This window comes from Pseudonaja textilis, chromosome 3, assembly GCF_049901715.1.
Source record: "Pseudonaja textilis isolate UNSWEBS1 chromosome 3, rPseTex1.2, whole genome shotgun sequence".
NCBI lineage: Eukaryota > Metazoa > Chordata > Lepidosauria > Squamata > Elapidae > Pseudonaja > Pseudonaja textilis.
This window is the reverse complement of record NC_141992.1, coordinates 4,453,507-4,481,420: the sequence shown is the minus strand read 5'-3', so window position 1 is coordinate 4,481,420 and position 27,914 is coordinate 4,453,507. Positions and strand designations below refer to the sequence as shown.

The 27,914-nt window shown below is 39.5% G+C and overlaps 1 protein-coding gene across 1 annotated transcript; it reads left to right on the top strand.

Annotated features, from left to right (window-relative positions):
• Positions 1-331: 331 nt before the first annotated feature.
• Positions 332-23,742, top strand: LOC113452832 (tyrosine-protein phosphatase non-receptor type substrate 1-like). The gene is made up of 4 exons (XM_087928860.1): positions 332-466; positions 13,068-13,385; positions 13,862-14,188; positions 23,006-23,742. Exons 1-4 carry the CDS (start codon positions 382-384, stop codon positions 23,170-23,172), a joined length of 897 nt encoding a protein of 298 aa, XP_087784986.1. The 5' UTR covers positions 332-381; the 3' UTR covers positions 23,173-23,742.
• Positions 23,743-27,914: the final 4,172 nt, after the last annotated feature.

Here is a 27,914-nt window from a genome sequence, read left to right as displayed (position 1 = left end):
TTAAAGTTGCCAAGTTTGGGGACCCCTGGTGTAAATAAAGAGGGTTTTTTTCTTTTCTTGGTGAGGGGTCTGTTTCTTGCTTCTGCAAAGGCTGGGTCAGAACACTTTGAAGTAAAGTCTAATTTTCTAATTTTTGGGACGACGGGATGGCTAGTCATTGAATAGTGCTGATTTAGGGATGGTTTTTATTGGTCCTCAATAAGCAGCTTCTCTGACTTCATTGGCTAGATGCCATCACTTACCCAGAAATTCAAACTTGAGGCATTGGTCCAATTTTATGAAAAGGAAATGGGAGTTCCTCTTTGGTTTCTTGCTCTGGTGGAAAGATCTGTTCGGCAAGACACGAAGTCAACTCAGATTGACTCTCCTGTTGCTATTGGCATGGCTGCCTTGGGGTCCTTCAAGAGCGTCTGCAGTCCCCTTCCGATGCTCCTCCTCCTCCTCCTCCTCCTCCTGCAAGATCCGGGTGAGTGTTGACAGTCGAGATCAGACCAATTCCTTTACTCAGAGTTGCTACTGGAATAAAATCCAGGGTGAGAGGAACATTAAGGTGGCTTCAAACCTGAGGGGCTTCTCTGAAAGTTGAGGTGAGCAGAAAAAATATGACCTACCCTGAAAGTAAGCCCTAGCTTGATTTTTACACAATATAAGCCTTAGCCCCACCAAAAAATAAACCCTAATTAACTTCCCACCCCCTCCAGAGTGGATGGGTAAAAATTAAGCTAAGGTGGGAATTGGGGGGTGGGGAGTGGAGATGCCCTACTATTTACTTTTGGACAGTTATAGACAGGCCTCACACACACAACACCTGACTTGCCGGCCCATTTCTTCTGCAGCCAGCAAGGCTGGCAAATCTTTCCTGAAGGCCTCTGGAGCTGATAAGAAAGCGCCAGATTGATCCTGAGTCTGTTATCCCCTGCAGAGGCCTTCAGGAAAGCCACAGAAGAAGAAATTCCTGAAGGCCTCTGACAGCGAAAAGGAAGCCAGGGCGACGCGCACAATTGACGTTAGTCAATGGATGGCATCCCCCGAAAATAAGACCTGGTGCCTTTTTCTGGTGGCAAAAACAATCTAAGTCAGGCAGTGGTGGGATTCAAATCATTTAACAACCGGTTTCTCTGCCCTGGTGATTTCTTCCGACAACCAGTTCGTGCAAACTACTCAGAAAGTTAACATCCGGTTCTCCCAAACTGGTGCAAACTGGCTGAATGCCACCACTGAAGGCAGGGTCTTATTTTTGGGGAAACATGGATAGATCTGGGGAGGAGATTTCTTCCATTGCTTCCCACCCGAGTGGCTAAGTGAGCAAGTCAGAAAGAGTATCAGAGCTCTGAAGTTCTGAAGATCAACCGGGGACACCTGGTTTGATCTGGTCCTTGAAGTGTGGACTTCAGGATAGTTGGACCATACCTTCAGCGTCTGATAGAATCCTACATCTGGAAGGGAAGGCACCTTGAAGGTATTCTAATCCAACTCGCTGCCAAACGCTGGAATCCTCATAACATCTAAAAAAAAAACAGCTGTTCTATATTTTCTTAGAAACTCACAATGATGGGGGGCCCTACAAGTTAATCCTTCTCGCTGTAAGGAATTATCCAAAGAAGATTGACCAATAGTTCTCAAGAAAAGCGGTAAACTCTTTATTGCGCAAGTGCACAGTAACTTTCTACACGGAGTGTTTTTCAAAGGAAAATCTGAAGAAAATACCTCTTGAAAAAGGACCTTTAGAACAACCATGACTGAGAATCTCCATAGACATTTGTACCAGAGGTGGGATTCAGCTGTTTCTGACCAGTTCTGGAGAATCGGTAGCAGAAATTTTGAGTAATTCAGAGAACCGGCAAATCCCACCTCTGACTGGCCCCACCAACGCCATCTCTTCTCTGCCTCCTGTGTCACAGCTGATCAGCTGGGTCTTCTTTGGTTGCCCTGCACAGGAGAACGGAGCTGGAAAGCAGGTTAGTGGGGTGGGGAGGGAATGGGATTTTGCAGTATCCTTCCCCCTGGAGTAGGGAAGGAATGTAGATTTTACAGGATCCTTCCCCTGCCCTGCCCACCAAGCCATGCCCACAGAACTGGTAGTAATAAAAAAAAATTGAATCCCACCACTGCATTAAGCATAAAATGAGGTTCTTTCTGGCTATCACCAACACGGAGTCTGAAAATTGTGTTATGTTCAACTCCTGTTCCACAATAACCGAAACAAAAAGAGAGATTTTATAAAATATATGTGAAAGTCACACAACTTCTGGAAAAATCACGACAGCCAGAAGGAACCTCACTCTCAAGTATACACTGTATTTACACTGTAAATTATAAATTAACAATGTTTAGTTTCTTACAAAGAGAATATATACAAAATGTTTTACCGCTGGCATCTACCCCTAGCAAGAACAGCCAAAAAGTCCCCAAGTATGATACCTTAATGTTGGAGATGTAATGATAAACAGGGAACATACTTTCATATGTGGTGGACCCGCCCCCATGCACGGAAATACTGGTAAAAAATAGATTATGGTTAGAGGAAATAACAAAATGACTTAGATAAGGGAATAGAAGGGGAACTTACCAAATTTGCAGATGATACTACGCTGGCAGGAATAGCTAACGCCCAAGAAGATAGGCTCAAGATCCAGATGGATCTTGACAGACTAGAACACCAGGCCCTATCTAACAAAATGAAATTCAATGTAGAGAAGAATAAAGTCCTACACTTAGGCAAGAAAAACCAAGAGTACACATATAGACTGGGTGAAACCAGGCTCGATAGCAGGAACTGGGAGAGGGATCTGGGAGTCTTAGTGGACAACCAGCTAAATAGGAGCCAGCAGTGTGCAGCAGCAGCCAAAAAAGCCAATGCAATCCTAAGTTGTATTAACAGAAGGATTCAATCAAGATCAAGGGAGGTACTAATACCACTCTATAAAGCCTTAGTAAGGCCACACCTAGAGTCCTGCATCCAGTTTTGGTCACCACATTATTAAAAAGATGTTGAGATTCTAGAAAAAGTACAGAGAAGAGTAACCAAGATGATGAGGGAACTGGAGACTAAAACACACAATGAACGGTTGCAGGAACTGGGCTTGGCTAGTCTAGTGGACCATGGGACACGTGATAGCGGTCTTCCAATATTTGAGGGGCTGCCACAGGGAGGAGGAAGGGGTCAAGCTATTTTCTAAAACACCTGTAGGCCAGACAAGGAATAATGGATGGAAACTGATCAAGGAGAGATTCAACCTGGAAATAAGGAGAAACTTTCTGACAGTGAGAACAATCAACCTATGGAATAGAAGCTGCCCTCGGAAGTTGTGGGAGCTTCATCCCTGGAGGCTTTCAAGAAGCGATTGGACTGCCATTGGTCAGAAATGGTGTAGGGTCTCCCGCTTGGATGGGGGGGTTGGACTAGATGACCTACAAGGTTCCTTCCAACTCTGATGATCTCTTATCTGTTAAAACAGAGAATAAAATTTAAACCAGAACTTTTTTTATTAGGCATGCTAGAACCAAGCATAAGAAATATCAATACCTGATGTTCCACATCATAACAGCTGCTAGAATTACTTCTGCCCAAAATTGGAAGCAGGCTACGATCCCCACAGAAACCATAATAATTAATACAGTACACGAATGTGCTGTGTCGGATAGATTAACAAAGTTATTGAAAGATAAGGAAGAAGGAGAATATTATAAAATATGGGATGTCTGGGACGAATGGATAAGGGAAAGGAGTTGAATGATAATTTTGTAACCTCATAAAACAATAAGGTTTACATGTAAACCAATGTAAATAAAAATGTATGTATGTATAAATAATACTTAAAATGATGAAGAAGTAAATACAAAGATGTATAACACGCTAATAGGAATGAAATGCGAATGTATACAGTGCTTTAGCAATGTTGCAATATGTGAAAATTTGCTTTTAACTGACGAAACGTTTAATAAATAAATTTATTAAATAAAGTATACACTGTCTGGGGCAAAAAGACCAGGAGAAAAACCCATCCCTCATTTTTAGTGATAAAGGAGGAGCTTTGAATAGAACGAATGAGCTGGAGCGGAGCTTGAAAGTCTTCTAGTTCAGCAGAAGATCCGATACCATTTCAGAGAAGTGATTGTCCAATCTCTTCTTGACAACTTCCAATGTTGGAGCACCAATAACTCCTGGTGGCAAGTAGTTCCACTGGTTTATTGTCCTCACTCTTAGGAAGTTTCTCCTAAAATTCAAGGTTGCTTCTCTCTTTGATTAGTTTCCAACCATTGTTTCTTGTCCTGCCTTCAGGTTACTTTGGAGAATAATTTGACTTCTCCTCTTTGTGGCAGTCCCTCAAATACTAGAATACTGCTATCATGTCTCCCCTAGTCCTTTTTTTTCTCGAGATTGGCCAAATCCTGTAGCCATTCTTCATGTGTTTTAGTCTCCAGGCCTTTAATCATCTTAGCTGCTCTTCTCTGAACTTTTTTTCTAAAGTCTCAACATCTTTTGTGTGTGTGTGTGTGTGTAGTATGGCAACCAAAATCGGTTGCAGGTGTGGTCTTACTAGGGTTTTATAAAGCGGTAGTGATACTTCACGCTTTATAAAACCTGTAGTAAGATCACACTTGGAATCCTGCAACCGATTTTGGTCACCGTGCCACAAAAAAAGATTTGAGACTTAGGAAAAAGTTCAGAAGAGAGGGACTAAGATGATTAGCCAGGGGTGTGTGTTGTGACTCTGGGATTTGAATCTGGTCCGTCAGCAGATGTGAGCTCGAGTGAAGAGGATCTGGCACTGAGATATGACCCTGCATTGTTTTTTTTTTTTTTAAATTTTTTATTGTTTTTTAACATACAAAACACAACAACAAAACATAAAAGTATCAGCTCCCCCATATTTTTGTACACACAGTAAGTCGGTTGGTCCATCGGTTTTGTGCATTCACCTCATAGTCACAATTACAATTAGCTTATATAATACTCTTATCAATACAAATTTATAAATCATAGTATCGCTATTAAAAAAAAAAAAAAAATTGACTAAACTTTTATTCGGTCATGCCTTTGTGAGATGACTATATTTTAAATATTTTATTCTAAAACAAATCTTATAATCATACCAATTCTATCCCAAATAGGAAAAAGAAGAAAACAGAAAAACTATTATATAGATATAGTATCAAAAACCAATAAAAGGAAAGGGAAAATAAAGTCATTATTATTCCTTATTATCTAACTTTTATATTTTAATATTTCATCATTCAACCATTGATAGAAAAGATCCCAAACTAAATAAAATTGTTTATCTTCTTGCTCTCTAATTTCAAAAGTCAATCTACTCATCTCAGCACATTCCAAAATTTTTTTTAGAACTTCTTCTTGCAATGGAATTTTCTCATTTTTCCAATTTTTTGCAAATACAATCCTAGCAGCAGTCAATACATTTACAATCAAATATTTCAACTCTTTACTATAAGTATCTGGTAGGATTCCCAATAGAAAAAACTCCGGTTTCAAGTCTATATGCTTCTTCGTCATTTTTTCCAGCCACATGTGGATTTTAGTCCAATATTTTCTAGCATCCTCACAAGTCCACCACATGTGATAGTATGAACCAGGTTTCTGATGACACTTCCAGCATTTTTCGGATTTGTTCTTGAACATTCTTGCTATCCTTGTCGGGGAAAATGCCACCTGTAAAACATCTTATACAAGTTTTCTTTATAGGCTGTAGACATTGTCATTTTATAATTTTGCGACCATAATTTCTGCCATTTCTCTAAATCAATCCCATATCCAAAATTCCTCCCCACGCAATCATAGTTTCCTTAACTTGTTCTTCCTCAAGCTTAATTTGCAATAAATAACCATACAATTTTTTAATCACCTTTTCATCAGTACCCATCAAAATCTTATCCAAGTCAGTTTGCTTATCATAAAATCCCTCTGCTTTGGAATCCTCATAGTACTTTGAATATATTTGCAAATATGAAAACCAATTCATCTGTATACCTTGTTCTTCCAGTTTTTGTATCGATTTAAGTTCACCCTTTTCATCTAATAATTCCCCATAGTTAACTGTTTGTTCCTTTTTATAGATTATAGGATAAGAGAACGCTTCTATAAATCGATAACCAAACTGGAATTTTCAAATAACACTGTTTTTATCTTCTCCCAATTCAACCACAGAGACTCCCGTATATAATGTCTTCTAAAATACCCCTGTGTTTTGGTTCCCTTGTACCATAAAAAAGCATGCCAGCCCAACAACAAATCATGACCTTCTAATGTCAACAATCTGGTTTTCCTTAATGTTATCCATTCTTTAACCCACGTCAAGTTTGCAGCTTGGTAGTACAACTCCCAATTAGGCAGACCAAACCCTCCTCTAAATCTAGCATCCTGTAAAAGCTTTAACTTTATTCTTGCTTTCTTGCCTTGCCATATATACTTCAAAACAATTTTATTTAAATCCTCAAAGTATTCTTTTCCAAGCCTAATTGGTATTGTTTGAAACAAGAATAAGACTCTGGGCAAAATGTTCATCTTGATTGTTGAGATCCTTCCTATTAATGACAATTGTAAGTTCTCCCATTTTTTCAAATCTTGAGCTATCTGTTGTTTAAGTTTAATATAATTATTCTCCTTCAACGTACTACATCTTGATGTCAAATATATCCCCAGATACTTAACCTTGTTTGTAACTTGGATTTTTAACAGTTCTGCCAACTCTTCTCTTTGTTTCAGCAACATGTTCTTTTGACAAAATCTTTGTTTTATCTCTATTTATTTTCAGACCAGCCACCTCCCCATAGGCCTCTATCTTTTCCAACAGCTTGAGGCTGTTTCTATAGGATCTTCCAAAATAAAGACTAGGTCATCTGCAAAAGCTTGTAATTTGAATTCCTCCTTTTTGATTTTCATTCCTTTTATAGTTTTATCTTCTCTAATGTTTCTATTCAACACTTCCAAAGTCAATACAAATAACAAAGGCGAAAAGAGGACAACCTTGTCTTGTACCTTTTCTTATATTAATAGAATCTGTATATTCTCCTTCCATCATTACCTTAGCTGTTTGTTCATTATAAATTGCTTCTATTGCTTGAATAAATCTTCTAGCAAAGCCCATCTGTTCCATTAGGAGTACCATAAACCTCCAATTTACATTATCAAATGCCTTTTGAGCATCTAAAAATATCAGAGCCATTTGCTTTTCAGGGTGCGCCTCATAATATTCCAAGGTGTCTAAAATTACTCTCATATTATCTCTAATTTGTCGTTTTGGCTTGAAACCCATTTTGATCTGGGTGGATGAAGTTATTCAAATACTTTTTAAGTCTTTCTGCCAATATTGAAGCAAAAATTTTATAGTCTGCATTTAATAAGGAAATCGGTCTATAATTCTTGATTTGAAGTAGGTCCGCCTCCTCCTTTGGAATAAGTGTAATATAAGCCTCTGACCATGTTTTAGAATTATCTTTTTTACCATGACTTCATTCATAACTTCTAACAGTGGAATACAAAGTAATTCTTGAAAAGTTTTATAAAATTCTACAGGAAGTCCATCTGGACCTGGTGCCTTTCCATTATTTTGTTTCTTAAGTGCTTGGCTTAGCTCCATCATTGTTATATTGCTTTCTAGCATTTCTTCAATCTCTTTAGATATCTTAGGTAAATTTACATTCTGCAAGTATTGTTTAACTTTCTCCTCATCAATGTCTTCTTTCTTATAAATGCTTATAAAAATCATAGATAATTTCTTTTTTTCTTTGCTGCCATAACAAATTTTACCTTGGTCGTCTATTAACTGCAGTATTTTCCTCGACTCTTTCTCCTTTCTCAATTTGTATGCTAGCCATCTACCTGGCTTGTTTGCATCCTCGAAATAATTCTGTTTAGCATTCCTAATTTTCTGTGCCAGTTCTTCTTTCTCTATTAAGTCCATTTTATGTTTAGTTATATCCAGTTTCAGTTTGACATCTTTTCTGTGTGGTATTTTCTGTAATTCTTTTCAAGTCTCTTATATTCGTCATCCAAGGCTTTAAGAGTTTGCCTTTTCCTAATATTCCTTTTTCTTGTATAGTCTATTATCAAGCCTCTAGCATAGGCCTTCATTGTGTCCCAAACATTCTGTGTTGAGGTGTCTTCTTTTCTATTCTCTTTAAAGAAAAAGGCCAGTTCTTTCTCCATCCATTGTATAAATTCCTTATCCTTTAAAATAGTATTATTTAATGTCCATCTCGATCTTTTCCCTTGTCCCTTCCATTTAATTGTCAATGGGTTATGGTCAAGCCCAAGTGCTTGTTTCAATATTTACTTCTTGAATACTAGACATTAAATCTGTTGAGATCCAAATCATATCCAGTCTGGACCATGATAAATGCCTATTTGAATAGAAACGTAAATTGCTTAGATTTATCATTTCTTTCTCTCCATATGTCTTTTAAAGTTAGTTCATCTATCATTTTAAAAAGGATTTAGGAAGAGTTTTTCTGTTATGCTTTACTGCTGTTGCGATATAATCAAGTTTATTATCCACAATTCCATTAAAGTCTCCCATCATAATTATATTAGCATAGTCAAGTTCAGCAATCTTGGTATGTAATTTTCTATAGAATTCTTCCTGTTTATCATTCGGGCATAAATTGCAATCAAAAGTATCTTTCTATTATTGTCCATTATTTCTACCATTAATATTCTCCCATCATCATCTGTATAAATCATTTTTGCTGGAATGGCCTCTTTAATATATAAAACCACCCCTCTTTTCTTGGATTGTGTCAAAGAGGTAAACAATTTCCCTAATTTTGGTTGTAATAACAATTGTTCATGTTGCTTTTTAATATGAACTTCTTGTAAGCAAATTATGTCAAACCTTAATTTCATTGATTTATGGAAAGTCTTCCTTCTCTTAGCAGCTGAATTCAGTCCATTTATATTCATTGTAATCAGTTTTTCTCTTCCATAATTATATTTTATATTTAGATTTAACCACTCTCGTGGGTCTTGCCTCACGTTGATCTTTAATATCCTTGTCCACCTACTGCACCTTCTTCTTTTCCAATCTCCATTTGTTCCTCTTGGGGTTCAATTGATGAGACCTCCTTTCCTGCTCCTCCTTCTCTCCCTCCAAGAACCTCTGCACAAAACAGTTCTGCTTTCTCGATTGAATCAATTCTATGTCTCTGTTCCTGCCACGTAAACATCAATCCTTCTGGAATCAACCATCTGTAAGACACCTCTTTTTCCAATAACCTTTTAGTCAGGAATCGATATTCTCTTCTCATCTCTCTCACTCTTCTAGGTATTTGTTTTAAAACCAAAATTTCTTTACCTTTGTATTTCAGTGGCTTCTCTCTTGCTACTTGCAATACTTGTGTCTTCAAAGATTTTTAATAAATCTAATATGAACTTCTCTGGGTAGGTTATTTCTCATCGCATATCTTGTAAAAACTCGATATATCTCATCTATTCCATCCATCATCTTCTCTTCTGTTATCTCGGCGCCTCCGCCAAAATTCCTACCATTATAAGTGGCCAAATCTTGTCCTTTTTCTTCTTCTATATTTTGAAATCTGAGATAAAATTCTGATCTATCCAACTCCCTTCAACATCTCCACTTTTTCTTGTTCAATCACTGTTAATCTATTGTCAATGTTTCCAATCTTCTCCTCTCTTTGTTTGCCCCCTCTTCAACATTTTGAAGTCTCTCCTCATATTTTACCATCATCTGTTCCATCCTACTTGTTCTTTGTTCAATAGTATCCATTTTTACCTTAAGATCTTGAATTCCTTGCATAATCATCTGAAAGGATACTCTTTCTTGTTCTTTTTCTTTTTCTTTATCTTGCTTTAACAATGTCTGAATTGGCGCTGTCCAGAAGGTGGGAGGCAGAAGCAGACATAGAGGCACCGAAGATATAAGTTTCTTACTCATTTTAAGTGGTTCCAACTCTTCAAGTTCTTTCAAATTTTAATCCACAAAAAAAAATATGAAGTTATAATCCAAGATAAAAGGCCAACAATAAAAAAGCCAATAGTGAGAGAAAAAAAAAAAAAAAAAGGAAAAATTCTTCAAATTCTTCCTGACCTTAATCCAATAAAAAAAAAAGTAATCCATAAAAAAGAGTAAAAGTAAGAATAAAAAACCCAATAATAATAATAAACAAGACAAAGCCAAAAAAAGAAGGGAAAAAGAAAAAGAAAAAAACAAAAACAACACAAAAACCAAGAAAAATAAGTTTCTTCAAATTCCACACCTTAGTCCAGCAAAAAAAAAAAAAAAAAAAAGAAACCTCAATTGAAAAAGGAAAAAAAAAATAGTCCACTAATGTACATTAAAAAAAAAAAAAAACAGAAAAACAGGATCCAAATGGGCAAAAAGAAAAAAATAAAGCAAATTAAATCAAAATAAAATAAAAGTAAAAAAAAAAAAAAGTTCAGAGGCTTCCCTTTGCAAATAAATCAAGCTTAAAAGTAAAGACCTTGATGTTAGTGGAGGGGTTGGCAGAACTCAGAAAAAAATTAAAAAAGAGAATAAGCAACAATACACTGCACTCTATTTAATTATCCAAGGCTCTAATTATAACTCCTTCTCTTTCCCACAAGCTTCAAAGCAAGCCATAAATATCCAGAAAGACACCTGTAATAATATTCCACAGAGTGCTTTCCTCTATCTTATCAGAGGATGTCCTTGAGAAGAAGAGTCTGTTTTTTCCAGTTCAAGTAAAATATTTCCGAGCCTCTAGGTGGCAGTGTTACAAAGTATCTTAGTTCTCACTTTCCCCCTCCTCTCTGGAAAGGGAAAGCCGTGGGCGATGGAATACACAAAAGCAAAAGCACAAAATCAAACAAAATCAAGAGAAGCCTCTAGCCCAAAAATAAAAATCCAGAAGAAGAATAAAACATATGAATATATTAAAAAAAGTCCAGTTATCCAATAAATAACAATAAAGTCCGGAAGCAAAGAAAAGAAAAAAAAATGGATTCTCTCTTTGGCGTTTCCCTAAAAGAACGCGCTTAGTCAGTTTTGTCAAAAAAAACAAAAATCACACAGGTTTCTTCAAATAGTCAGAGTAAACTTTCAAAACTCAAAAATTAAATATAAAAAAAAAAAGTTCTCACCCAACCGACAAACTCTTTCTCAAACTCTTTCCTTCTGGAGCTGCCCGCTTCAGCAGCATGGGGCTGCCTCTCCGCCGCTGGCAAGAAGAGCTTCACCCGGGCTCTCCAGGGTTTTGCGGTATCCCGGAGTCCTCAGGGTGCGCTCTTCACGGTGGCTGCCCCTACGGGACAGCGTGGGTCCGTTGGACCGACGGTAGCGGAGATATCGGCTGCAATCGAGGAGCTCGATTGCAGACCGTATCGCTCATCACGGCGCAGGCTCCTCCCATCTCCACCCTGCATTGTTGAGTGATTTTGAAGGTAGCCAGGATGAGGAAGTGGACTTAGCTACGAGAGACGAACCTAATTTATTGGAGGTGTCCTCCCTCTCTGATTACACAGCAGCCAGGAACAGATAATCAGGAAAACGTGCGAGAGGTTTCAAGTGAGGAAAAGGGCTTTGAGGGATCTTGGCTTGACGTGAGAAATAGACGGAGATTGAGACATCAATCTCAATTGGGAAAGAAGCGTCAAGCCAGTGATTAATGAGACTAACACGCCCTCTTTAGGGGATAAAAGGAAACGGATTGGCTTGAGAAATTTGCCAGAAGCAAAGTGTATTGTTGGAGCGAAAGTACTGTGAAGATTCTCGGAGGCATTGTGATTTATAGGCACTTCAGGATTGCCCAAGAGATTTCGGGATTACTGCTGAGAACTGGAAAAACCTCAGCAGTTACCTTTGTTGGGGTTTGCTTTCGGTTGCTTGTATTTTTCGAACTTTAGAGTTTTGATTGCTCACCTGTGGATACAGGTGAGACATAACAGGTGTGTATGTATGTGCGTGAGAGGGTCATCCGAGGATCCAACACAAAGGATCTGCCTCAGCATCCAACCATCTGCCCTGAAGATGCCTACAGTTGTGTGAAGTTCAGACCACGTGGTGGGATTCACATTTTTTTTTTACTACCGGTTCTGTGAATGTGGCTTGGTGGGCATGGCAGGGGAAGGTTACTGTAAAATCCCCATTCCCTCCCCACCCCACTAACCTGCTTTCCAGCTCCGTTCTCCTGTGCAGGCAACCAAAGGAGACCCAGCCGATCAGCTGGGACTCAATGGGAGGCAGAGAAAAGATGGGGTTGGCGGGGCCAGTCAGAGGTGGGATTTTCCGGTTCTCTGAACTATTCAAAATTTCATCTACTGGTTCTCCAGAACTGGTGTTGTGGTTAGCCAGCAGCAGGTGCGGATGATGAGGAGAGCGAGGACTCAGATGAGGGGCCAGGACCATCAGGGAGTAGACTGCTGCCTTCACAGATTGTGGGGGCTGGCAACAGCGATGAGGAGGTTCCAGAGGAGCCTGTGCTAAGTGGATGTGCACGCAGGATTGCTCTGAGGAAAGAGCAGCTACAACAGCATGGGCAACTCGGGAGTAAGGCTGAAAGTTAATGCCCCCTCCTTCAAGAAGATAAAAGCCAGCTGTGAAACTAATCTTCTTTGCAGAAGGCAAAGACGTTTTGAAACTCCAGCCTCGTGGACATTCTAGTATCCTGAGTTTGTATTTGAAGGTTCTTATTTTGCATATTATTTCCTGTCTGTTATCTTTTGGCAAGTCTCGCACAGTTTGGCAAGGCTTGTGCTTATCACAGCTAATTATTTTGTTAAAAACATCACAAGGTTTCTGTTCTTTTTTTGAATTGTGTTTGATTTGTCAGAAAAGTGCGTGGGTCAGAACAACTGGTCAGAACTTGCTGAATTCACCAAGTCTGGATCAAGAGTCCCAGAAAGAGAACTGGCTTCAGGGAAAGGCACTGCGGTCTCCACAATTAGTAGGTAGCCCTCCGTCCCTCATTCGACGGGATGGAGGTTCCCAGTCCTGTGGGAGTAAACTCCATGTTTGGTAGGCTGTGTCTCTGTGACCAAAAACATTCTTGGAGACTCCTGTGTTGTTCCTGAGGAACCTCAACTGATGTCTCTCTGCTCTCTCCCTCAGTCGAACCATCCCAGCCTCAAATTATTGGCCCTCAAGACAGGATCGTGGCAGGATCGTGGGCTTCTTTTCAATGCTTGGCAAAGAACTTCTCCTCCAAAGCCATCAAAGTTTTTTGGAAGAAGGATGGGAAAACGATACATTCAGAAAAGGCTAAATTTTTTTCTAGTGAAGGACCGCGGGGCAGGGTGTACCGCGTGGCAAGCAGTCTGGCAATTTTGCTTGAGCAAGGGGACCTGAGGTCACAGCTGAGCTGCCAGATCCAACACAACTCATCTCGGAAGGCTCAAACCAACTTCCTGCTTGGGGATGTTCTGAGAGGTAGGTGAACCTTGAGTTGCAGAGAGGGAGGAGGTTATGCGCAGCGGTGGGATTCGAACATTTTTACTACCGGTTCTGTGGGCATGGCTTGGTGGGCGTGGCTTTTATTTTATTTTTTTTGCTTTTTTGCAGTTGCCACCTATTTTGGGGGCCTTCTGGGCTTCAGAGGAGCTGGGGGGGGCATTTTTGCTCCCCTAAGGCTCCTCTGATGTTCAAGAAGGCAAAAATTGGATCGAGGGCCGAGCCCCTCCCTCCATTTTCTGCTTTCCTGTGCCCCAGGGAAGCTTCCTGGGAGCAAAAAACGCCCCCGAGGAGGCTTCCCTGAGGCCAAGAAAGCCCCCAAAATGGGGGATGCTGCAAAAACGAAGAAGCAGCCACGCCCACCCAGTCACATGGCCACACCCACAGAACCCGTTGTTTAAAAAAAAATGAATCCCAACCTCTTACGACCAATCTCTTTGGCTTTCTTTGCTCAGTTCCTCCCCAAATACATCTTAAGATGATTCCACCTTCCCCCGTCCAGCTGAACACCTCGGTGATGGTCATTTGCAACGCAGAAAACTTTTATCCAGAAAATGCAGCAATGGGGCTGTTTGCCAGGGATGCCCCAAGCGGAAAAGGAATGGTTGCCCCCAAAACGTTGAACCCCGATGGCACTTATTCCTACAAAAGCTTCATGGAGGTGATGGCCACCGAAGACAGGAACTCCTCCATTTTCCTTTGTCAGGTCAAGCACGATTCTCAGCCTCTGGTCAACGAAACCACCAGGCTCTTCATTACAAGGCCGCTTAAAAAATCAGGAAGTAAGTGTGGACTTTCAAAACTTTCCTTTCTGAGGTTTTATTGACGTACAACCTTGGAGGGTGGCTGTTGTTGGTTTTTTTCCAGATTTGTTTTACGCTAAATGAAATTAGGCATCAGGGTAGGTCGTCCTTGGCTTACGGCCACCATTGGGCCCATGTTTCTTGTTGCTAAGTGAAATGCGGGTTCCATGGGTTTGGCTCCATTTCTACGGCCTTTCTTGCTAAGTGAATCTTTGTAGCTGTTACCTTAGTAGCACAGTTATTCAGTGCAGGGGTCGCCAACTGGTGGGTCGTGGCCCAGTGGTGGTCGGCAAGAAAATTTTGGTGGTCCACCGAGAAATGTCACCCCGAGAGCACCCCCAAAGCAATTAATCCAGGCTGCGCAGGAACACAAGGCTGTGCCACCCACATGGCCTGTCCTCCTGCCCACTTCCTCCTTACCTAGCAAACTTGCTTGCTAAGTTGCTATTTTTCCTTTATCCGACCATCAGCTGTTCTGCTGTGCTGGGAGATTTAGATCAGCTAGAAAGCAGGAAATCATTGGATTTCTTGCTTTATAACTAATCTTTAGATCTTCGGCTCTGCTTTTAAGCTGAGCCAAACCTTCCTTAGGACTGAAACAGTACAGACTGAGCTAGCTGATGGCAGAAACACGGGTCTCTAAGTGAATCCGTGATTCTGTGAGCAACTTAATCTGCCTGCCTGCTTTGCCTGATTTTGGGTAAAAGTTGCTCTTTCTTTATAAAAAAAAATCACTATGTATATAAATATTTATAATATTTACATACAAGCCATGCCCAGCTAGTCACATGTCCACCAAGTCACACCCACAAATTAGGCCATGCCCACAGAACTGGTTGTTAAGAAATTTGAAATCCCACCCCTGCTTGTGTGTGTGTGTGTGAAAGAGAGAGAGAGAGGAAGAGAGGTTAGATCAGATCTCTCTCTCTCTCCCTCCCTCTCTCTCTCTCTCTCTCTCTCTCTCCAATGTGAGCAAGCCACCATCAGTCAAAATTCATGCTAGTGGTCCCTAAGGTCCAAAATTATGAGTTTGGTGGTCCCTAAGGTCCAAAAAGTTGGTGTTAGGTATAACATTGGTCACCTAACTAGTTTGGGTAAGATAAAATAATATATAAGCTATGATTCTTAGTTTAGAGTATGTGTTACTTTAAATGCAAAGCATGTAGTTTTGGGTGTGGTGTGAAACCACCATAAAGGGAAGCAAGAGACGCTGATGAGAAGCTGACATTCCCTGACGCTTTGCTAGCAATTACTGGAGTTGCAGACAGAACTTGAGTTGAGTTTGTTGCATATCTCTCTCTACTGTGAAGAGATAAATTACTGGACTGTTGTTTTGTAAGTGTACTGACCATTTTTGACATTGGAATTTTGCAACTGGATAATCCCTGGACGGACTGAAATAAGTGTATGATATATGGACTGTTTTGACTAAGCTTAACCTCTTGCTGGAATAAAACCACTTTAATTGGCACTGTATCTGCTTTTACTGAGTGTAAACTACACAACACTTATCTCACATATTTTGCCTGCCTGCCTGACTGCCCTGCAGATCTTGCTAGGGTGTATCCCTAACACTGGTTATGGGCCCAGCTGCACAGTCAAACTAACCAGGATATAACAGGCTTATATAAAGTGAGAGTTTGTGTAGTTACACAATACTGTAAACAGACAGCTGTGTTTAATTATAGTTTAATATCCAGAAAAAGATGGCACAAGTCAATTTACCAAGTTTGTCTCTAATATCCAAACTGGATGGAACAAACTATGTTTCATGGTCTATGAAATGCAGCCTACTTCTACGCAGAGAAGGTTTGTGGAATATAATACAAAACCCACCAGAGGTAGATGCTTGGGATCCAGAGGATGAAGATGATGCCCAGAAGTTACAAGAATGGAAACTGAAAAATGAGCAAGCTCTCTGTATAATAGGACTCACACTCAGTGACCAGCAACTTGTCCATATTCGTGGAGAAGAAACAGCTGCTAAGTGCTGGGATAATTTAAAGAAGATTTATGTTCGAGAGAGTGTAGGAGCTCATATAAATCTTACACGGAAACTGTTTAGAACACATCTTCAAAAGAATGGAGACATGTTGACTCATATAAACACTATGAAGAGGATTTTTCAGGAGCTGCATGAAAAAGAGCTTATCTTCACTGAACTGCACCAGGTTTATATAATTTTGTCTTCTTTGGATCAGAGTTATGATGATTACGTAACTTCATTGGAAGTGCTGCCCAAGGACAACCTCACATTAACTGACATTACTGGCAGATTAATTGAAGAAGCCAGGAGAAGGCTTGAAAGGGATCAACTCAGAAGGGAACAGCCACAAGAAGAGGAATTATCTTCGTCAGCCTACACAATTAGAAAATGTTTTAATTGTGGAAAAAGGACATTTGGCCCGATTCTGCAAGAAAGAAAAAAGCCAAAATGCCAGCCAGAATGCAAAAAGGCATCAAAAGGGTAAAAGTGCTTAGAGTTAGCCATGTATAGCAACCAAATTGTGAACAATAATAATTTTTGGGTGGTAGATAGTGGAGCATCGCACTGCATAACAAAAGATAAGAAAAGATTTATTAAGATGTCCACGAGTTCACAGCAGATATCATTAGCGAATGGTTGGAAACTGAAAGCAAAAGCTCAAGGTACTGCATATTGTTCTCGCATAAAAGAAAATGTAAAAATGTTATATGTACCACAACTTAAGTTTAATTTGCTTTCAGTTAGAGTTTTGATTAAACTAGGTTATGTAGTTACCTTTAGGGAGAAAACTGCATAATAGAAAGGAAGGTAAAAAAGTGACTGCAACTTTAAAAGGTGAATTGTATGTGTTAAATGATGATCAATTACAGGTGGCTAACACAGTGTATAATAACGTTAAACCTCATGATGAATGCATACATTTGTTACACAGACGTTTAGGGCATATAAATTTTAAAATGCTCAAGCAAACAGTTGAACTGTCTAAAGGTATAAAACTGAAGCCTTGCAGTAAGTATTTGCACTGCAATGCTTGCAGTCAAGAAAAAAGCAAGGTAATACCAGCAAATAGAATTAATGGATTTAAGACTAAGGAGCCTCTAGAGGTCGTATTTGCTGATATTATAGGCCCTAAAAATCCAAGTGTGGGAGGTGCTCGTTATATATTAAGTATAATGGATCATTATTCTAGATATGGTTTCTGTTATTTAATGAAGAGTAAAACGGAAACATATCAGAATTTCTTTAATTGGTTAAAGTTTGCAGAGAGGAAAACTAAAGGAAACTAGTAACTCTTATAACTGATAATGGTACGAGATTTATAAATACTAAATTCCAAAATAGACTGAAGATGGCAGGTGTAGAACATAAAAGGTCTGCACCATATAGGCCAACATAATTCCTTTATAGAAAGGCGAGGCCAAACACTGCAGGCAATGGCTCGTACTATGTTGTCAGATTCAGGATTACCTGAGAATTTGTGGGGAGAAGCAACAATGTGTGGTAATCATATATTGAATAATGTTGTTAACTCAACAACTGGTGAATTACCATTCACACGGTGGCATGGTAGAAAACCTGACTTGAGTTACATGCACACATTTGGTGCACCAGCATGGGTGCATATTCCCACACAACTGAGACATAAGGGACAGCATAGGGCTAAAAGATTATTTTTTGTAGGTTACGAATCTAACCATAAATCTTACAGGTTCTGGGAAAAGGATACAACTAAAATTTATTGTAGTGCTGGTGTTCAATTCCTGGAACATGTGGGATGGCAAAAATTGGAACACGATTCGAATAAAAGTGTAGTCATAGAAACCTACAAGGGCCCGAGCCACCATACTAGTAAAAGTCCAATTAAAGATAAAGTAAAGGAAGAGAAAATAGCACCAGTTAAGGAAGAAATAAGTGAAGAGGAAATAGATGACCAGGAACAGGTTATAGATAAGAGTCCACCTGTGAGTCCTGTTCTACCTAGAAGGTCAACACGAGTAAGTAGACCACCTGATAGGTATCAGGCAAGTATGGTGTGCCAGATTAGCAAAATTCCAACCACTGTGGAAGAATTGAAATTGTATCCTGCAAAGGATCAGGAGAACTGGCATACAGCAATGAAAAAGGAACTGAATTCATTAAAACAGATGGGAGTCTATGAGAATGCAACATTACCTCCAGGTGAAAAGTCCATTGGCTGTAAATGGATATTTAAATTAAAAACAGGTACAAATGGGACTGTTACCCATAAGGCTAGGTTGGTAGCTCAAGGATTTAATCAAACTGCATGTGATTATGATGAAGTGTTTGCACCAAGTTTAAAAGCAACAACCTTGAGAGCAGCTTTAGTGTGGGCAGCTAAGAAAAACTATATCATAAATCATTTAGATGTAGAAACTGCCTATCTGCATGCACCATTGCAGCACACTATATACCTAAAGAAACCTGTAGGGATTAAGGATGATAAAACTAATAATGACTGTTGGAAGTTTAAAAAGAGTCTCTATGGATTAAAACAATCTGGTTACGAATGGAACCAATATATTAAGGAGTTAAACAATATAGGGTTTAAAGCAGGTTTAGCTGATCCATGTTTATTCAAAAGAGAGAAAAATGGAATAGTGTCATTATTATTGTTGTTTACAGATGATATTGCTTTAATTACAAAAACTAATGAAGCAACTGAAATAATATCATTATTAGGAAAAAGGATAAAATTAAAGCAATTAGGAGAGATAAAACAGTATCTCGGATTGACAATAAATAAAACCAATAATGGCTATAAGATATCTCAAGAGGATAAGATTTATCAATTACTAAAAACATATAAGATGGAACTTTGTAAACCAGCAAAAACTCCAATGAGTCAGGAATTTTGCCGGACTGATGTTCAGAGTTCAAAATTCGATAAGACTATCTATCAGTCATTAATTGGTAGTCTATCATACATTAGTAATTGGTCAAGGCCAGATATTGCCTATAGTACTAATCAATTGGCTAGATTCAATGCTGACCCCAATGAGCGACACTGGCAAGCAGCAAAGCGTATCTTAAGGTATCTTAAAGGACAATGCACTATGCATTGTATTTGGAGCAAAAGATGATTTGATTCTAAGTGCATATGCTGATGCAAGTTTTGCAACAGATATAAACACTAAGAAATCAACTTCTGGAATGGCTATACTATTAGGAAAAGCATTAATTGGTTGGAGGTCAATTAGACAGCAACACATAAGTATGTCCACAATGGAAGCAGAATTTTCATGTCTATCTTTATTATGTACTGATTTAATTCTGTATAAACAGTTGTTGTTGGATATGGGATTAACTGTTAATGATTCCATTGTTGTGTATGAGGACAATCAAGCAGCCATACAGTTGGCTACAAATATTGCTGTAAAAACGAGATCTAAGCATACAGATCTTAGATATCTGAATGTAAGACAATCTGTAAAGATGGTTTAATAAGATTGGAGTATTGTATGACTGAGCAAAACATTGCTGATCAATTTACAAAAGCCAAGGTGCAGTAAAACACAAAGAGAGTTGTGATGACTATGGGTTAAGATTGTAAATAGCTATATATATTATTATATTACCCAAAAGGGGAGAATGTTAGGTATAACATTGGTCACCTAACTAGTTTGGGTAAGATAAAATAATATATAAGCTATGATTCTTAGTTTAGAGTATGTGTTACTTTAAATGCAAAGCATGTAGTTTTGGGTGTGGTGTGAAACCACCATAAAGGGAAGCAAGAGACGCTGATGAGAAGCTGACATTCCCTGACGCTTTGCTAGCAATTACTGGAGTTGCAGACAGAACTTGAGTTGAGTTTGTTGCATATCTCTCTCTACTGTGAAGAGATAAATTACCGGACTGTTATTTTGTAAGTGTACTGACCATTTTTGACATTGGAATTTTGCAACTGGATAATCCCTGGACGGACTGAAATAAGTGTATGATATATGGACTGTTTTGACTAAGCTTAACCTCTTGCTGGAATAAAACCACTTTAATTGGCACTGTATCTGCTTTTACTGAGTGTAAACTACACAACACTTATCTCACATATTTTGCCTGCCTGCCTGACTGCCCTGCAGATCTTGCTAGGGTGTATCCCTAACAGTTGGCGCCCCCTGCTTCAGAGAATCTGGCTTTCCCATTGTTGTGGTCCGCTGGCAGCCTGCGGAGATGGCAGCAGAATCGGACAGCGGAGAGGAACATGGGCCAGTCCTGGAGTCTGGGGAGGGCTCAGACAAGGGTCCTTCATCCCACACAAAGATGGAGCCAGGGCCATCAGGGAGTTATGTGCTGACACCGGAGCCTCCAAAATCTGACAGCAGTGAGGCAGAGGAACTAGGGAAGCCTGTTCCCAGTGCGCGCGTGCACAGAGCTGCCAGAAGGCAGGAGTAGTTAAGACAAAAGGGGTGACTCAGGAGGAAGGCTCCCATAAGATATAAAGGAAGTGCAAAGGGACGGGAACCTTTGCAGGAAGCAAGGTTGTTGGCTCTGGTCGGTTTGGAACCCGAAAGCTCCATGGTGAACTTGTGCTCTGTTTTGGTTTTGAGAGGCTAATCGGTACTTTAGCCGTTGCCAGCACTTCAAGGAAGATAAAGGTGGGTTCTTATCAAACTTCTCCCGAAGGACTTTGGCAGACTTCCAAAGGGGACTATTTATAACTGGTTGAGACTCATTACGGGCTGTGAAGGACGATAATTCACAGCCATCGAACTAAAATAAAAGGGTTTTGGATTTAATGTGTGTGTGTGTGTTGGTGTCTCAGGAAGCTTTGGTCAGTACACCCATTGAGTGTCCTTGTCAGAAGGTCACAAAAGGGGAACCCATGGCCCCCAGGGGGCAAGGCCACTGCCACCATCATAAATACGAATCAGTGGTCAAGCATCTGAATTTTCATCACGTGACCGTGGGGGGGGGGGCGCTACAACAGTTGTGTGCAGTCACTTTTTTCAGTGCCGTGGTAACTTCGAAAAGTCACTAAGCGAAAGGCTGTAAGTCAAGGACTACTTGTGTTTCCTGCTTCTGCATAGTTCGCATTTTCTTTGTGATCCTTTCCAGACTCAAAGCAAAACTGATTTCCAGGAAGTTTTTATGTCTTATATATAAACATACTAGCTTTATACCCTTGCTTCACTACAAAACTATGTGGTCAGGCTTAGTTTTGGGGGAGGAATATATGAGGGGGGGGGGGGAATTCTGCCTCTGCCTACCAGCATCCATCAGTCTTCATCTGACTAGCATCCTGTCAGTGTGTGAGAGAGTGGAGGGCTGTTTGGAAAGTGAAACAGTATTTGCTGTGTGAGCAAGGAGACAGCAAGGAGCCTGGGCGTGGCTTAGCTCAACTGTTCTGTACTAAAGCTGCTTGGTGCTGTGAAATTGAAACTGAAATTGAAACTCCTCTCCTCTGCTTGTGTTTTGCATTTGGAGCAGACTTCATTTCAGGTGGGGAGGGGGAGTAGAACTCCTTAGCATCAGAGCGTGTTAATAATAATAATATAGGACAGTGGTCGCCAACCAGTGGGCTAGGGACCACTAGTGATCCATGAGAAAATTTTGGTGGTCCGCAGAGAAATGTCCTCCCCACCATAGCAATTAATCCAGGCTTTGCGTCGCTTGCATTGCAAACAACATGAGGTAGTGAGGGGAGGGAGGAAAGGGAAGAGTGGGGGAACTTGCCCCACTCACCCCACGCGCCTCACCTGGCCACCGGGCTGTTTCTTTCCACTTCTTTCTTCTTCCGCTTTTGGCTGCACGCAAAGAAAGCAGCCAAAGTCTTTCTTTCTCTCCCCCCAAATTCCGCCAGAAATGAGTCTTTGGGACCCTGCAAGGCCTCCTGCTCCACGAGGCTGCGCCGGCAAACACTCTTTTCTGGCGGAGTTTGGGGGAGAGGAGAAAGACTTCTGCAGCTTCTGCTGCTTTCCTTGCATGAAGCCAAAAGTCTCTCTTTCTCCCTCTGTCTCTGTTCCATGAGAACGGAGCTGGGGACAATATCCTGTGATCCCAAATAAAGAACGATCGATTGGTAGGAAAACGGGGTAGGTCTTTGGGACCCTGCAAGGCCTCCTGCTCCAATTTTAAATCCCACGGACCAGAGACCCTGGGAAAATCTCCCCCCAAAAGTCTGCAGGAAAATCTCCCACCCTGTTTTCCTACCAACTGATCATTCTTTATTTGGGATCGCAGGATACCATCTCCAGCTCCGTTCTCATGGAACAGAGACAGAGAGAGACTTTTGGCTTCATGCAAGGAAAGCAGCAGAAGCCGCAGAAGTCTTTCTTTCTCTCCCACAAACTCCGACAGAAAAGAGTCTTTGTGAGACTTGTCGTGCCAGCGCAGCCTCTTGGAGCAGGAGGCCTTGCAGGGTCCCAAAGACTCATTTCTGGCGGAGTTTAGGGGAGAGAAAGAAAGACTTTGGCTGCTTTCTTTGCGTGCAGCCAAAAGCGGAAGAAAGAAGTGGAAAGAAACAGCCCGGTGGCCAGGTGAGGCGTGTGGGGCAAGTTCCCCCCCTCCGCCGTTTCCCTCCTCCTCTCACTACCTCATGTTGTTCACAACACAAGTGACGCAAGCGTTGTGTTCCCGCAGGCCATGTGGGTGGTGCATCCTTGTGTTCCTGCACAGCCTGGATTAATTGCTATGGTGAGGGGGACATTTCTCTGCCGACCACAAAATTTTGCTCATGGACCACCAGTGGTCCCAGGCCCACTGGTTGGCAACCACTGGACTAGATGACCTCCAAGGTCCCTTCCAAATCTGTTATGTTGTTTTGTTAATCCACTGTCTTTTCTCCACAGACTCTCAGCAACAATCCACCATTGTTCTCTGCATCGGGCTTTTCCTGAGCAAAGTAGCTGCCGTTTTCATCTTTTACCTTTTCCTGATAAATATGTGGAGACGCCACAGGACAAGATCTCATTCAGGAACATCCCAGGAAGTGAGGCAGTCTGGGACTTCAAGTTAGGGACTCCTCTTCCTAACAGATTTTCAGGATGAGAAAGGATCCGAATTAGGCGATCAATAATAATATTATTCAAATGCTTGTGTCCCGAGCACTTCACTCGGCCAAATGTATAAAGTTATAAGCCTGTGAAATCAATTTGGAGATTAAAAAGAAAAACAACCTTACTTTGCTTTGCCATGTCTGGGACTTCATCAAATCTTCCTTAAAATGTAAGTGCTGATTCTTTGTTTTAGAAAGAAAGAAGGAAGGAAAGAAAGAAAGAAAGAAAGAAAGAAAGAAAGAAAGAAAGAAAGAAAGAAAGAAAGAAAGAAAGAAAGAAAGAAAGAAAGAAAAACTGAAGAAATTATTCTTTTGGACATGTATTGAAATAATTAGGAAAGAAAGAAAAATAAAAAGCATATAATTACAGAAGTTATTAAAGAACAAATGTATAAAAAACATAATTCTGGGATGTTTTTTGCTTCTTCCTGACTCTCTCCTTTCTTGTATTATTCTACTAGCCATGTGTGATAATTCAGAAACTGTCACAAAATTATGTATTGTGAGTCTTACTCTATTAAATTAATAATATTTTAGTCCTTGGCTCCTTCTTATGGTTAAAATATCATCATTACAGGGTATTTTTTTTGCATAAATATTAATTTATAAAATTTAGTAAAAATGAATAAAATAATACAACTTATACAGTTATTTATTTGCTTACAGAAGTTATAAAAGAGCAACTATTAAAAAATCAAATAATTCAGGAGTGTAGACATGTTTTTAAAATATGAAGAAGTGGTATAAAATGTTAAATGTCTACATTCAATACTCTTGTCTGTATGTTATTTGTACAGATAATTTTCCAGGAATTATGTCATTCTATAAAATTACATAATGGGTACAAAGAGAAATATGGTGTTGCTTTCGAATATTTTGCTGTACTTATTTGATTTAATTGTCTATCTTCTACTGGTTTCTGTAAAAAAATGTCTGCAAAAAATGAACTCAAATAACTAAGAACAGTTACCATCAATTCACTTTTTTTAAAAAATTATCTGTATAATTTTTATTGAAATCATCGAAGTATAAAATACAAGTAAAACTAAAGAAAGAGAGAGAAGGGGAAGAGAGAATTGTGGAGTAAAAAATAAAAAAAAACCATTTCCAATTCTTTTCAGTGCAGTAAAATAAAATCAATAAATATACAGCTTCATTTTTTTTTACTTTTGCATACTTAATATATATCAGCCCTTTCTACAGCAACAAAGTGATCGAACCAGCAAATTCCAAAGTCAGAATTTTATTTTTCTGCCTCAAGCACCAAATCTTAGAAGCGGTTTCTGTTAAGATAATTCCCTGTGAGGAGAATGAGCGCATACAGGGAGACGTATTTGAGAGTAGTGTTTGAATAATACACACACAGCACACAGATACACTGTACAGTAAATATAGTTTTTTTACTTTCAATAAAGGTTTAAGCAAAGTTCAAAATAAGCAGTCCAAAGTCATCCACAGATAAAATCAGTCAGTTTTCAGTCCAGGGATAATCCAATAACAAAGTCCAGCGTCAAAAACAGTTCAGTAACAAACTTACATCAAATCCATGAATAACAGTCAATTAGAAGGAACAGCAATATTCTCCAACAGAAGGAAAAAGAGACTCACTGAGACTTCTTCTGAGACTAAGACTAAACAACCTAGGTTTCTGGCTCCATCTTATGGCCTTTTGAGAAAACACACTCAATTACACTTTTGGATTTTCTTAAAGATACAGTATTAAAATGTCTATCCTGGTTTATATATTCCCAACCTAAATACCTGTTAGGTGACTTATATTCCTAACAGTTTCCAAGTAGAAACACAGCTGGATGTATTTTATAATGATTATTAAAGCAATTAATTTGGCCATTTCTGCTAGTTCTGTCAGTTTTTCCAGCCATACTTCCATTTTGGAATTACAGTATCCTTCCATTTTTGCACAGTAAGCATTGTTGCTTTAGTCTAACTTGGTACAAATCCAGTTGCTTGTAAGTGTCCATCATTTCTTGTTTAACCTTAAGGGTTTTGCTTCCTTGGTTTTTTTTCTGTAGAATTCAGTCTAATTCTTTGTTCTTGATAGAGAAAAATCACCTTTTCAGGTTTGTTCCAATGAAATGAAAACTTTCTCTGCTTCAAAGTATCTGGAAGGAATGCCTTTCTCTTTCAAAATTACTACCAACCTGCCTTCCATCGAGGACCTGTATACTGCACGAGTCAAAAAGAGTGCTGTGAAAATATCTACAGACCAGTGGTGGGATTCAATTTTTTTTTTACTACCGGTTCTATGGGTGTGGCTTGGTGGGCATGGCAGGGGAAGGATACCGTAAAATCTCCAGTCAGAGGTGGGATTTGCTGGTTCTCCGAACTATTCAAAATTTCTACTACTGGTTCTCCAGAACTGGTCAGAACCTGTTGAATGCCACGTCTGCTACAGACCCTCACATCCTGAACCTAAATTGTTTCAACTCCTACCCTCAAAATGACGCTATAGGACACTACACACCAGAACAACTAGACGCAAGGACAGTTTTTCTCCTGAATGCAATCATTCTGTTAAACAAATAATTCCCTCAACACTGTCAAACTATTTACAGAGTCTGCACTATTATTACTATTAATCTTCTCATCATTCCGATCGCCCATCTCCTCCCACTCAGGACTGTATGACTGTAACTTTGTCATCTTTACGGTTTATATTGACTGTTTCCTAGTATGATTTGATTGCTGATTTGACTATCATTAAGTGTTGTACCTTATGATTCTTGATGAATGTATCTTTTCTTTTTATGTACACTGAGAGCATATGCCCCAAAGACAAATTCCCTGTGTGTCCAATCACACTTGGCCAATAAAGAATTCTATTCTATTCTATTCTAGTCTAGTCTAGTCTAGTCTAGTCTTATTGTACCCTATGACTATTATTAAGTGTTGTACCTTATGATTCTTGACTCTTGATGAATGTATCTTTTCTTTTTATGTACACTGAGAGCATATGCACCAAAGACAAATTCCTTGTGTGTCCAATCACACTTGGCCAATAAAGAATTCTATTCTATTCTATTCTATTCTATTCTATTCTATTCTATTCTATTCTCAAAATTCTAACAGGGATTTCCTTCAGGACGTTTATGTCCACATTATCAATTTGCAGTTTAGATTTAAAGTGACAATCTCAAACTTGTCCTCTTTTTCTTTCAAAGTGTACTAATGCATCCCTTGGAACACTCCTCGTTGTGGCATATTGGGAATTTATTCTGCATATGTTATATATTTCTAACATTTTCTATGCTTGTCTATTAATTGAGCCAGTTGTTTTTTTTTTAATCATTCTGGATCTTTTTATTTATTGGCAGGTTATTGTCAGTTCACTCCCTTCTGTCCAGGGGATAGCATTATAAGCAATGCTCGACCAGGGTCTGCAGGATTTCCTGGCATCCTCTTCATGACCCCTTTTCCTTTTACCTTCCGGGAGGGGGCCTTTGTGGTATCCAAAAAAAAAACACCCAATTTTAACCACAGTTTTCTGCCATATAGTATCAACCTTGTGAATTTGAGTTCCTCTTTCCACTACAAATTCAAAATTGGCATTGATTAATATATATTTGTGTGTGTGTGTGTGTGTGTGTGTGTGTGTGTGTATGGCATTCGGCTTTGCTCGGGTATTTTCCTACGTCATAGTAGCTGTGCTTTTAAAGTTGTAGCGACGTTTTAGCAGAATCTCATCTGCCATCATCAGGCTTCTGTATGGCAGATGAGATTCTGCCGAAACGTCGCTACAACTTGAAAAGCACAACTACAATGACGTGGGAAAATACCCGAGCAAAGCCAAATGCCATACATGTAAGTACCCGCGAAAACTTAAGAAAACATAAGAAAACATATATATGTGTGTGTGTGTGTATTGAGCAATGCTCAAACACACACACACACACACACACACACACACACACACACACACACACATATATGGTGAAGGTATATAATTATGTACGTATATAGCATGTGTATGTGTGCATTATGCATAAGTGCACTCTTGAGAGCAGATAACAGAATTTCATTGTTAATGTGTGCCAGTTTGCTCACAGAAAAAAAAAAGGGGCCCAAAAAGTTATCTTATCTTCTCCAGACATCTCAGGGAGAGTTTGGTACCATGTTTGGAGTTCCTTGTTTTATAGTTCTAAGAGGGCCCTATTATCCAGGTCAGCTTCATACTAAAATCTTTCTTTATTTTATACTGCAAAAAAATCTACTCTACCATTTACTGTGTCTGTTTGACTTCTCCATTAAGTTGATGAATCTCCTAATGAAGATCCTTTAAGAGCCTACATTGTTTTTTCTTTAGTTTTTGCTTCGTTCCTTAAATCACTTGGAAGAGTTTTATTTGATTACTCCTCCAAAATACTTTCTAGGGGTTCAGATCCCCTTTTCCTGTTTTCTTCTAAGTATCGGGGAACTATGAATGGTGAGGTTTATTCTGCTAAATTCGTATCTTACAAGCAATGTTTTGGTCATCGTCTTCCTCTTGTGTTCAGATAGCACCACTACAAGTTTATTCTATTAAGTGAACGGCTTACAAGCAAATATTCTGGTCTTTTTTTACTCCCTCTTGTGGTTAAATATGGAGATCCTCCGTCCTCCAGGTCTCGGTTATCGCCAAGGTGCTTTTTCAGGAGGCAACTGGACTTTCTGGTTTCTCTTTGAAGATCTTTCTCTTCTCCTCC